General features: G+C 57.8%; 1 protein-coding gene across 2 annotated transcripts; it reads right to left on the bottom strand.

The window, feature by feature from the left end:
• Positions 1–2,783: 2,783 nt before the first annotated feature.
• On the bottom strand, positions 2,784–12,016 carry ABHD14A (abhydrolase domain containing 14A). Of its 2 annotated transcripts, none has more exons than XM_065407562.1 (5): positions 11,951–12,016; positions 7,357–7,627; positions 5,081–5,196; positions 4,337–4,572; positions 2,784–3,735 (listed from the first exon to the last, which is right to left on the bottom strand). In XM_065407562.1, exons 2-5 carry the CDS (start codon positions 7,614–7,616, stop codon positions 3,553–3,555), a joined length of 795 nt encoding a protein of 264 aa, XP_065263634.1. In that variant the 5' UTR covers positions 7,617–7,627; positions 11,951–12,016; the 3' UTR covers positions 2,784–3,552. The 2 variants fall into 2 exon arrangements, with proteins under 2 accessions (XP_065263634.1, XP_065263633.1); XM_065407561.1 differs by lacking the exon at positions 11,951–12,016 and adding an exon at positions 10,578–10,935.
• Positions 12,017–12,798: the final 782 nt, after the last annotated feature.

Raw genomic sequence — 12,798 nt, forward strand, 5'->3', positions numbered from 1 at the left:
GCCGGCTCCAGGCACCAGCCGACCAAGCACGTGCTTGGGGCAGCACCTTATAAGGGGCAGCCAATGTTGGGGTGGCAGGGGGCGCTTGCGGTGTTTTTGTTTTTGTTCGCGGGGCGGCGCTTGAGGGGTTTTTTTTTGTTTCGGTGGCGCAGCGCTGGGGGGGGGGGGCAGGGGTTTGGGCGGCGCGGCGCTGGGTGGGGGGTTGGCCGGCGAGGCGAGGCGCTCGGGTGGGGGGTTGGGCGGCCCGGCGCTCGGGGGGGGGGTGTTACGGCGGGGCGGCGCTCTTCTTTTTTGCCTGGGGCGGCAAAAAAGTTAGAGCCGGCCCTGAGAAGAGGACACCAGGCCTCCGTACCCATGGTCTCTCCCTAACCGCGAATAGGGCTCCTACCTGGCCCGCCTTGCTCCCTCTCTGCCCAGAGGGCCTGCAGAGGTTTTCCCTTCTCTCCTGAGCTAGCTAGCTCACTCATCATCCCCTTTATGAGAATCCACCCAGTTTATAAAATTCCTTTCCTTCCCACCCAGCCATGCCCTCTCCGGTGCATCTCATGAGCTCGCTTCAGCTCTCCAGCTGTTCATTCAACAACCCCTTTTCTGACCCCCCCTTCCCTGATCAGCCCCAACCCAGGCCAGTTAGCCCAGGCAGAGAGTGTCCCCATCCCCTTGTCTTTAGCTCCTCTTTTCTGTGTTCCCCTTGGCAGCAGCCCAGGGAGGCTAGGCCAAACCAAAAGCCCCATCCAGGGGGCACCTTAGCTTCAGTGGAGAGGCCCATGTGAGCAGTCCAAGCACAGGACTGGCAGCCAGATCCTGAGTTCTGATCCTTGATCCAACACCCGCTCCCCTCTCCAGTCTTGAGCAAGTCATGTCTCAGCCTGCCTCAGTTTCCCCATCAATCAGGGTTAATGCTCTTCCCTGCCCCTGGCAGCATAGGGAGGTCAGTGGGTACTGGGTGTACAGAGCTTTGGGGGTGGGAAGCATTACAGGTGGCTCACTATGCATTGTAACTGTTCAGACAACTCCTCACCCCCTCAGTGACCCCAGACCCTGCCCCGAAGGCAGCATGGATATCAGTGCAGTCTCACTGTAGCTGCCAGCCCAACAGGAACACTTGGGGAATGCAGAACACCCATAGCTGCAATGTGCCACTGCCAAGATCCATCCCAGACTGATTTACACCTCACTGCCTGGAAATCCACCATCATGGCCCACGTCCTGCTGAATTTAACTGCGCTCTGACTGCCGGGCCGCCCTGCTGCTGCACAACCTTGCTGAGCAGTTGCCAGACGCCAAGCCGTGCATGCAACGTGGGGGAGTATCTATACAGTGCATTTTGGGGGATATCTGGCATGAAGGCCACCACTATCATAGCTGCACAGCAACCCCGCCTGGCTGATCCATGGACAGCGGCCAAGGGAGTCCCCCTTAGTATCAACCTAAGAAAAGTGGCTGTGTGCCTGTACACTTGGGAGAGGAGCAGGGCTCCTAGTAGACGAGCAAGGGCTTCCCTTCAGAACTACTGCTCCCACTTTGCTGGGGACCGTGGGGCAGGAACTTACCCCACAGCACTTCTTCTCACGGCTCGTTAGAGCCACCCTACAGCGCTTCCTCTCACAGCTAGTTAGAACCACCCTGAAGGGTCCCAAGCAGGATTCATCTCAGAAGACATGGTATAAGACTTAGCCAGATTCACCTCTTGAAATGCAGCCAGGTCTGGGGCAGAACATAGCACACACGGGATGAATCGGTCTGCTCAGCTCCCCACTGGAGGCTGGGTTCACCAGGTAACAACTTGTCCTTTCCATTCAACAGGGAGGGGGAGCAGTAAGGTCAGCTCCAGCGGATGGGAAATGATTTCTTAGCCGGCTCTTTGGAGTATCTGCAGAGAGGCTAATTCCTGGAGTGGCAGAGTTGCACGTTAGCAGAACCAGACAGAATGTAGTGGGCAGGACAGGGCACCAGGGGAGGCTTGGCAACAAGACCGGAATCATTCTAGTTCAGAAACACCAGGTGGCAATTAGCCCCTCACCACCAAAGCCTGAGCTGCAGTGACGGACACCAGCTTGGGGGCTGGCCCAGGACTTGCTGTGGTAGCGGTTCCAGCGCTGGACGGGCTGCGTTTGTTCAGGGAAGTTCTGCAACAAGTTCTGGAGCAGTAACACTCAACTGAGGCCACGAGCCCCCGAGAACAGAGAAAAGGGGGACCTGCAGTCATGGACTAGGGAGCCATTCCATGGTTAGAGCCAGCAGAGACATACTTTGGGCCACGGAGTTCGCGAGTGCAGACAGCAAGTGCACCGCTGCCATTGGTCCCCCACTGCTAGTAGGGACCCCCCTGAAGGATCAGGGCCTATTGGACTAGGCACTGCACGGATAAGACAGTCCCTGTCCCAGAGAGCCAAGCTCCCACCGCCCCACCCAGCAGCAACAGCTCCGTCGCCCGTGAAGCTGCACGCAGGACAGCTCTCTGCTCATCTACTGCAGGATGGGCTCAAGCAGCCAGCGCCCCCTTGGCTGCTCTGGAACCTGTCCTACAGGAGAGGCAGGGGACAGGCGGAGCTGAGAGCGCCCGAGGCCACTCTGCATGCAGCCAGCTGGCTGCCTCTGCATGCAGGGAAGCAGCTACGGACACAAAGCTCTGGTGTGGCACCGAGGGCACACGGTAGTTAGGAGCCAGCATCCTCCCTCGAAGCCCCAGCTCCAGGTGCAGGAGTTACTCACTGCCCATGGGAGGTGGGCCAACACAGACAGCCCGGCATGGCCTCACCAGAGACAGACGCCCAGTGAGCACCGTACAAATGGTTTATTGGCCTCGTAACAGACTCCTCCATAGAGACCCCTCCCCTGGGCCTGGTCAGAGCAGCTTACCCACCCAGGAGTTAAATCAATCACCCTCCGGTAACACGCCAACAGCCCTTGCTTCGCGGGCAAAGGGCCCATTTAACACTCCCTACAAACAACCACCGGACACAACCGCTAACCCATCGGACCCATTGGTGGGGACCAAGCCCCGCCGCACCCCAGCCCCTGCCAAGCGAGATGCTCAGCTACTCTACAGCAACGCTCTTTGGAACAAGCCCCACATGGTAGCCTGGCCTGTGCCCCATCCCTCAGGCGAACACACCAGCCCATCATTCAGCAGCAACGGTCTAGGGCCCTAGCGAGGGCTCCTTGCAGAGAGGCAAGGCAGGGGGACGAGAAAGCAACAAACACGAGGACTGTGCAACAGGAGAGCACAGCCAGAAGCTGGCAGGGGGCTGGTTACCTCCCAACACGCATGGCAGAATCATGCCCCTAAGCAGGCAGAATCCCGGCATCTGGCAAATCCCCCTGCAGAGGCTGACGACATCGAACAAGTCCCTTGCCAAGCCCCTGGCTCCCACACCCCCTCCAGCCCAACTCGCCGCGGGATCAGACAGCCAGGAGGGTGGCAGTGGTGAGAACTCCCCACCCCCGGACAAGTCCCACAGCCCTTAACGACGGGGTCAGAGAGTCAGCATCCCAGCCACGCAGCCAAGGCTCAGCGCAGCCAGGCTCCGGCCCCAGGAGGGTCCATGTTCACTGCAGCTCGCCCAGGAAGGCTAGCAGCGCCTCGTGGAACTCGCGAGGCTTCTCCAGGTAGCAGGCGTGGCCAGCATCAGGCAGTGCCACCGCCTTGTGCTTTGGGAGCTGCCGCAGGCTCTGCAGGGACTGAGCACCCAGGCTGGTGTCGCGCTCACCATAGACGATCAGAGTCGGCGTCTGCAGAGAGATGGGAAGAACTTCAGCCGTCAGACCTTCGCCACCCCCCAGCAGCGGGAGACGGGCTACAGACCCCCACCCGCCTGCGCTGCCCCAAGAGTATGGCACGAGGGACTCAAGTGACCTGGAGAGCAGTGTAGCCCTGAGACAGGGCAGACGTGTCCAGGCAGAGTGCAGCCCAGGGCCCCCTGGGAGCCTGGGGCCCAAACCCCCAACCCAGAGCCTCAGGGAGCCTGGGACCATGCTCCCCAGCCCCAGAGAGCATGGGGCTGCCTCTCCCACACACAGCGCCCCAGGGAGCGGGGCCCACAGCCTCCTCAACGTCCCCCTCCCCCCACATACACACACAGCCTCCTAGCCCCAGAGAAGCCTGTAGCTGAGCAGGGGAGCTGTACTGCAGCCAGCTGAGCCAACAAGCCGTTGCTGCAGTGACTGGAGAAGCTCAGGGCTGCAGTCACAAAGCTGGACAAGTTCCTCTGTGAGTCAGGCCCTGATTACCCTCCCCACCCCCTTTCCTTCCCACCGACCAGCTGAGAAGCCTCTGCTCTAGGGACCAGCTCCAGACGCCCCAGAGCCAGACGCTTCCCCTTCCCTGACGTACCTGGACCTGCTGGTACTGCTGGGCCGTGTAGTCCTGGGTCCCCACAGGTGCAATGGGCACAAAGCCCTTCAGCTGTGCCCCGTGCACCAGGACGAAGGGGACGGAATAGCGGCCACTCATGGACGGGCTGATCAGAACGGGCCTCTGGATCCCCAGCTCCTTCAGCACATGCTGCAGGAAGGCGACGCGGCCCTGCTCCGTGGAGACGGCATCGGAAGGCGGGGAGTTGCCGTAGCCTGCGGAGGAGGAGGAGGGGTTAGCGTGCCCCAAAGGCCCAGGCGAAGGCGTCTGCATGGGGAGCTAGAGCCCCTAGCAGTAGGAAGGTTTCACCATCCTAAACCTTTTCCCCACCCCAGTGAAGAGCCAATGCAATAGAGATTTCTTGTGGGACATGCATGCTAATTAGCAGACGTGCTGGGTTTGGATGCCAGCAGGACTCACATATGCTAGTCTTGCCACATCTCCAGGGCAATGTGGAACAGTGTCGCAAAACCAAAATCCCTGCCGAAGCCTTCTGCCCAGTGCATACGGGCAGCACCCTGGGGGAGGAACAGATCCGGGGGCACAAGCATGGTCTATGTAGTGAACATCACTAGACCTGCGACTCCCTGGAACTGACCACTTAAAGAGGCATGGAGCTGTACAGTCACTTTGGCACGTGCCAGCTGGCTGGCGGGCAGAGGGAGACGGGGGCTATAGCTGCAGGCAGAAATTAACTTGGATACATGGGTTGCATATTCCTACCGGGCAGGTCGATAGCAATGGAGCGATATCCTTCCTCTGAGAGCAGGGTCAGCGTCCCCAGGTCTTCCCAGGTCTTGGAAGTGAAAGCCTGGCCATGCAGAAAAACCACCTCCAGCCTGCAGAGGACATGACAGCAGGTAGAGGGGCACCCTCCAGGAGGGAAGCGGGACCCACCCTGCTGTGGCTGGGGCAGGGGAGGCTGTTTCTGTGCTAGTTTACCAGCAGGAGAGCTTGGGGCTGTTAGGATGATAGATGCTACGTTTTGTTTGTCATCATTATCTACTCAGATCCATGGTGGCCTCTGGATCAGCTGCTCCACATTCAGATTTGACTGATCCCTGCTGAACACATAGGGGAGTCATTTCCCGCAACGGAGAAGTGCAGCCACCTCTGGGGTGGAACGCAGCAGCTGTTTCAGAGCTCACCAAACTGTGTAGCACAGGAAATGAACAAACACCAGCCCCGCGGTTTCAACTGGACGGCCATTTAAGAGTAGTTAAGATTTGGGATGGGCACATGGGCTAAAACCCCTAGTCTTGCAAGGAGTGGCAAAGGATATATAGTGACTACAAGTGGTCAGGAACTGGGCATTATGGGCTCCCCCAGGAGCACAGCTCACCCCCATCCCAACACCATACAGAGCTGACTTACAGAGAGTAGCACCAGCTACTGAATCACCCGCCCCACGTTTTCCTTGGGAGTCTCCCACTCCCGTACCAGGTGAGCCAGACCCTGCTCATCCTAGGAGCTCGGATAAGAGCACAGAGTCCGGAACAGCTGATCTAGGATACAGACTGCTTAGGGTGACCCACGGTGCTGACTCCAGCTCTGGTGGCCAGAAGACAGAACAAGGAGTAATGGTCTCAAGTTGCAGTGGGGGAAGTTTAGGTTGTGTTAGGATATAGATATTCAGGCCTGCCTGCAAAGGCCTATACTTTAAGAATTTAGGTGTATTCTTATCACTTAGCTAGTTATAGAGGTATAAAAGAAAGAATCAAAATCACTGTCTGCCAGTGTAAGGGCCTTCTCGTACTGTTCAAGTCTGAGGCCTGGTTCTTAGGCTAAGGCCTTCGGCTAAGCAGCAGAGGCCAGCCATAAACTGGGAAGTGAACGGTCACATCCTCACATTCCAAACTAGTCACATTGAAATAAGGTGCTATTGGGCTGTTAGGAATACAATCCTGTCCTGATATTCCTATCACCTCCAGAGAAAGGGAAGGGCCTAGAAGATGTAAAAGGAAACTTAGTTTGATAGCATCCTGTCTGGCAAGAACTCACTTATCAATAGCTGGGATGTGAAATCCTCATTTCTGTATTGTTCTATCACTGTAGTCTCCACTTCCCTATTGTTTGTCTGTATAATCTCTGTCTGGTTCTGTGATTGTTTCTGTCTGCTGTATAATTAATTTTGTTGGGTGTAGACCAATTAAGGTGGTGGGATATAATTGGTTAAATAACCATGTTACAGTATGTTAGGATTGGTTAGTAAAATTTCAGTAAAATGATTGGTTAAGGTATAGCTAAGCAGAACTCAAGTTTTACTATATAGTCTGCAGTCAGTCAGGAAGTGGGGGGGGGGAGAATAGGAACAGGGAGTGAGGGTGGGGGAATTGGAATCATGTTTTGCTAAGGGGGAGGAAATGGGAACAGGGACACAGGCAAGGCTCTGTGGTATCAGAGCTGGGAAAGGGGACACTAAGGAAGGAAACTGGAATCATGCTTGCTGGAAGTTCACCCCAATAAACATTGAATTGTCTGCACCTTTGGACTTTGGGTATTGTTGCTCTCTGTTCATGCGAGAAGGACCAGGGAAGTGAGAGGGTGAAGGAATAAGCCCCCTAACAGGTTGGATATTAGGAAAAAACTTTTTCACTAGGAGGGTGGTGAAGCACTGGAATGGGTTACCTAGGGAAGTGGTGGAATCTCCTTCCTTAGAGGTTTTTAAGAGGGGGAGGGATAGCTCAGTGGTTTGAGTATTGGCCTGCTAAACCCAGGGTTGTGAGTTCAATTCTTAAGGGGGCCATTTAGGAATCTCGGGCCAAATCAGTACTTGGTCCTGCTAGTGAAGGCAGGGGGCTGGACTCAATGACCTTTCAAGGTCCCTTCCAGTTCTAGGAGATCGGATATCTCCATTAATAAAAAAGCTCAGGCTTGACAAAGCCCTGGCTGGGATGATTTAGTTGGGAATTGGTCCTGCTTTGAGCAGGGGGTTGGACTAGATGACCTCCTGAGGTCCCTTCCAACCCTGATATTCTATGATTCTAAGACTAACCCACCTTTTGGGGCTGGGAGTCCCAGCTCTCTGGAGCAGGAAGCCTTCTCTGAATAAGATGGACGGGCTCCCTGCAATGGTCCCCGTTAGGACGGTGACATTGACATCTCGCTGGCCCTTCTCCTCAGCCCTGGCCTGGGCCTTGTGGCTGCCTGCCCTGGACGTGAACCTCTCGTGCTGGATGGCAGGGAGCAACAGGTAGAGGACAAAGGTGACAAGAACCCCAAGGACCAGCAGCCCCAGTCTGTTGCGAATCAAAGCCATCGTCAGCCGTTCTGAAAGAGGCAGAGAGAGAAGGTGAACAGCTGAGCGCCGGCTCCGTGCTGTGGCTCAGACAGCGCAACGCACAGCAAGGCCCAGCCATGGGAGAGGAAACAAGGGCCTCACGGCTCAACAATAACAAGGAGAAGAGGGATGGATACTCGACCAGGGGCGACACATGCACACTAAGGTGGCACCATTATCCCCCAGGGCAACCTCCCAATCAGGAATGCGCCCTTCCCCACCCAAATACCAGGGCACCATGGGGGGGGGGGGGAGAGGAACCAAGGTAGATTCTGGCCCCCAGCTTTTTTGGGGGGGACGATAGGGCTTCCTTTACCCCTGAAGTCTCATGCATGGTCATAGGCCAGAAGAGACGTTTGGGGGAACGCGGCAGAGCGCAGAAAGACTAGTGCTACGGTCACTAAGACAAGACACTTCAGGCCCAGGGTCAGAGGCCAATTCAGGCCGGGTCCTACCCTGTCTAGGGCTCAGGGAAGCAGCTGGCATTGGTCTCTCTGCCTCACTCTCACTCCTAGTCACCATCCTGGTCATGCCTGAACGGAGGCAGGCTGGTCTAAAGCCCCCTGGGCTGGGGCTGTGACCCCAGCACCTGCACCGTGTTAGGTAGTGACAACCGCCCACACTGTACCTCTCCCCTGCCCCAAATCACTTACCCCTGGGAACCAGCTAGTGCTGGGGGGTCGCTGCGCAGAGGAAGAGTTTGACAGACAGGTGCCCCTTGCAGAGACGGGTCCAGCCTGACCCACCTGGCACTGGCAGGACTCCTCCCCCCAGTGGCTTTCACAGCCTGCTCACTCCCCAGAGTCTGTGGTTTCTATGCCACCCCACCCCCACGCAGGCCCTGACACTGATCTCCTCCCACGCACTCCCCCTGCCTCCCCTTTACTGTCCCTGCTGCCTTTTCCCCATCTGCAGCCTCCTGCTGCCCCCACAACCGCCCCCTGCCCCACCCATCACTCCCAACCGCCCAGAACCTTCCCAGCTCAATGTTCTGTCCCACCCACCAACATACCTGCAGGGCATGCAACAGCCCTGAGAAAACATGGGTCAAATCCCAAGAGATGGGTGGCAGACTCCCTCCAGATCCCAGAGAATGGTAGCACCTAAAGGCCCCCCAACTGGCCCTCCCCCCCAGTTATGGCTATTGCAGGCACCTGGCTGGTACTATAGGGAGCTGCTCCCGGATGCATGTTCTACTATTCAGGAAACTTCGCACTCACGTCACCTGGTACATCTTCAGGGGCAGCCTCTGTTCTCCTACAGGCATGGGGCTCTCCTCCTTACAGGGGGCTTAGTGCCAGGGCATGACAGATGGCCCTAGACAGCAGCGTCCCTTAACCCACAACACAGGTGCTGCAGCAGTGAAAGCTTCCCCCTTCCCAGCCCGCGGTGTGAGGGACCCAGCTATAAGGGAGAAAGCAGAGGCCAGTCTCCATGGGGGCCAGTTATCCACAAACCTGCCTGCTAGGAAGCACCAACCCAGACGGTGTTTGAGCAGGTACCCTGGAGAGACTCCGCAGCCCATTATTCAATCTCCTGCACTATCCAGCCCCTTCTACAGCAAGGTTTTAAATCTGAACCCCTGGGTTGCAGCACATCACAAGACAGAGCATGGCCAGAGAGAACAGCCAGCCTTGAGCTCCGGGCCGCCACCGCTAGCAAATTAACAGAATGCTGGGCTGGGCGGCCCTCCCTGCACAGTCATTACACCCCCATTGACACACAGGGCAATGCATTCACTGCACCCAGCGTAGAGGGGCCCCACACAACACCCTAAGAAGTTCAGTGCTGTCTGGAGTCCTTGGCAGGCCCTGCACTGGGGGAATTCTCCCCTGCACAGCGTAGAGGGGACTGAAGGACCCGTACAGAGTTGGCTCTGCAGGAGGCTCACAAGCAAAGACATGCTTGCAAGGAGAAACAACTCCCTACTTGCTGCTTGGGAGATGCTTTCTATAATTAATTTGGCGTGCATGAGAAGAATGCCACAGGTGATTGCTCTACGTCAGAGGGGCCCACTTGCTGTACTCTATTGTTCCCAGACAGCACTGAGGGGCCCAGCATCCTCCAGGTGCCCCAATTATTCCCTGTGTCCTGTGGGCAGCAGCTAAGTCTTAGGGATGAGATTTTCAAAGGCCTGTCCAGACAGCAAGCCACGCAAGCTGCATGGGAGCCCTGAGGCTGGGCACATACTCTGAGCTATTTGCTTTCAAGGGCTTTTGATGTTTGGTCAGCAGCATTTCAAAGAAGCACAAACACACAGAGGGAATGAGACCTTTGAATGGGGACAGGTTCTCCCCACAGGCACTAGCCTATATGGCAGATCACCTGACTCAAGCTGAAAGCTGTCCTGTCATCAAGATGCAAGTAACTGACGTGATGGTAACTGACACGCATCTGATCCAGGAGGGCCCCAATGCACTTTACAAGTGACACTGGAAGCTCACTTCCTCCACCACTGACATGCAGCCACTTCTGGGGTGAAACATAATAGCGGCTTGATGATGCACAGCAACACTCATTTATTATTTGTATTATGGTGGGGCCAAGGGCCTCCACCATGCTAAGAGTTGTACGAATACAGAACAAAGCGACAGTCCTTGCTTCCAAGAGTGGACAATCTAAGCACACAAATACGGAGGAGGAAGAATACTGTAGCCAGGAGAACCAAAAGCAGGGGAGGCTTTAGGCAGGGAGAAAGCAGCTGTCTTGGACACGCCATACCTCAATCATCCGAGGCTCCCAATTACCTGAGTGGCTCCTCCACATTACAGACAGAGCAAACACGACTACCCCTTATTGAGCATGCCCCTAAGGAACTCAGCACTCAATGCTGAACTGCTTTGCTAGAAGTGCCCCAGGATCTTTACTGCCCACCAGCAGACAGGCCCTGGGCCTTTCAATTTAGGCTCAGCCTTGCTCTCTGCACCCGCTACCGACTACCTTGTCTGATCTCATCCAGTAGGCGGGCTGCAGACGCGCAGTCCTTGAAGACATAGGTTTGTCCCCGGCACAAGACCTTTAGTTTGGCAGGGTACAGGACGTAGGCCTGAGCCCCCTCCTTCACAAACGCTTGCTTGAGCACCACAAGGCGCTGCCGCCGGGCGTGCGTGGCAGGGCTGAGGTCAGGGAAGAAGGAGACCTTGGGGCCTTGGAATTTGGTCGCTCGGCAGGCCCGTGCTGCCCGCAGAATTCGCTCTCGGGCCCAGAAATCGGAGAGGGTCATTAGCACAGTGCCAGTCACCCGGGCACTGCCGCCCGCTTCCCTCGTGGGAAGCCGGTACGCATTTTCTATACGCATAGGGGCTTCCTTCGCATTTAAGCCCAGGTAAGTCAGCACCAGGTTTTCCAAGAAGGGGATCAGGTCTGTCTCCCCCACAGTGGCCGGAACCCCAATGACCCTGACGTTCTGGGCCCGCACCCTGTTCTCCAGCTCTTCCAGCCGGCGCTCTGTCTCCAGGCTGCCCCGGGCCAGCTCTCTCATCAGAGCTGTGTGCTTCACCACGCAGCTCTGCGTGGTCACAACCTTGGTATCCAGGGCTTCCACCCGGCCGGCCGTCTCCTCCAGGCATTTTGCCAGCTTACGCAGCTCCTCTGAGAGGGAGGCCAAGGCTTCACCCAGGGCAGCCTGCTCCGAGACGACCTGGTCCAGCCGCTCTGGCATGGCATCCGCTGCGGAGAGGCGCGTGCCATGCTTGCCTTCACGGGCAGAGAGACGCTCTGTCACCTGTTCCCTTCTGGGCATCTTTGAACCAGAGCAGAAGAGTCTGTCCCACAAAACCCCACCCCACTTGGGCGCATCAGGGCTCCCCATCAGAGCAGGTGACGGGGTCACCCGTGCGCGATGAAGCAGGAGTTCCGCTGGGAGAAGCTTGGGGCTGCCAGAACCACCTCTGCCCAAGTGTCCTGGGACACGCCCTTGTTTACCAGGCGCTTCCCCTCCCCACTCCCCGCCTCCAGCTGCGCCACGGGCGCTCCAAAGTAGCCGGCCCCCACGGCTAGAGCCCCTCCCCGCAGCATCGCAGTGCGCCGGAGCGACTCCGGGCCTGTGCACCCCCCTGTACCGCACGGGCCACCTGGGCGCGCCCCTGCCCGGCTCCCCCTACACCGGGGCCATCGCCCGCCCCCGGCCCAGCCTGCCTGCGCCCCCAGCACTCCCAGCGCCCGCAGAGGGGGGCCTGCCCTTGTTACCAGCACGCCTAAGCCCGCGCGCTACCCGCCAAGGCCTCCCCGAGGCGCGCCGGAGCCCAGCGCAGGCGGGGCCAGCTGGCCAGGCGGTTCCAGCGTTCCAGTCCCCGGGGACCGCACGCACTTACCGCCTTGCTGCGCAGCGCCCGACAGCCGCTGCCTTCGTCCGGGCTGGTGTGGCAGTGAAGCGCCCCCCCCCCGCGCTGCCAGCCCGAATCGAGCCCCACAGTCCCACCTAGCGGGGGAAGGCGAGAACGCGCAGCTGCGGACAGACGGCTCCGCGCTCGTCCCCAGAGCCGGACCGTCCCTAGCCCAGCTGCTGCAACCAGCACTCTGCGCGCTTGGGGAGCCTCTGAGCGGGTGGACTGGGACAGGGCTGAGCCGGGGGAAATCACCCTCCCCAGCCGCCTTTGGGCTCCTGGGGGTGCCCCTTTATTCCTCCTCCCTGTCCCCGTGTGGGCACCCTGCAAAGGCAGGCGATGGGGGCGGTTTGGAGGGTGAGGCTACACAGGCCCTCAGGGGATTTTTGAGCCTGGTCTCTAAGGATTTCATCTCCCTCTGGAGTTTCAGAATGGGTGGGGAGGTTTGGGGGTATCCCTAGTCCTGCCCCACCTCTCTGGCCATCCCTTCAACGTGTCCCTGGTTTTATCCTAGAGCTTGTTCCTCCCTCCCTTGTTTGTGATTCTTTACAACCCTTTACCCTGCAGATCTTCCCCACAGCCAATCATACACACCCTTGGAAAATCTGCCCTGCACTCCCCTACTCTGTTTTAAAAGCACTCTACCTAAAACCTCCAGGCCCTGGCCCAATGGGGCCCTGCCCTGAGCTTTGCTCAGGGTACCCAAATGCTACTGTACAGCAAACAACAAATCTCACAACCCCACCACAAAGCAGCAATGGTCATCTCCGGGGGGAAACTGAGGGAAACCCCCCCACCATTGCCCCCCCCCACACCTCCTGCTGCCCCAGCCCTAG

The sequence above is a fragment of the Emys orbicularis genome, chromosome 7 (assembly GCF_028017835.1).
Source record: "Emys orbicularis isolate rEmyOrb1 chromosome 7, rEmyOrb1.hap1, whole genome shotgun sequence".
NCBI lineage: Eukaryota > Metazoa > Chordata > Testudines > Emydidae > Emys > Emys orbicularis.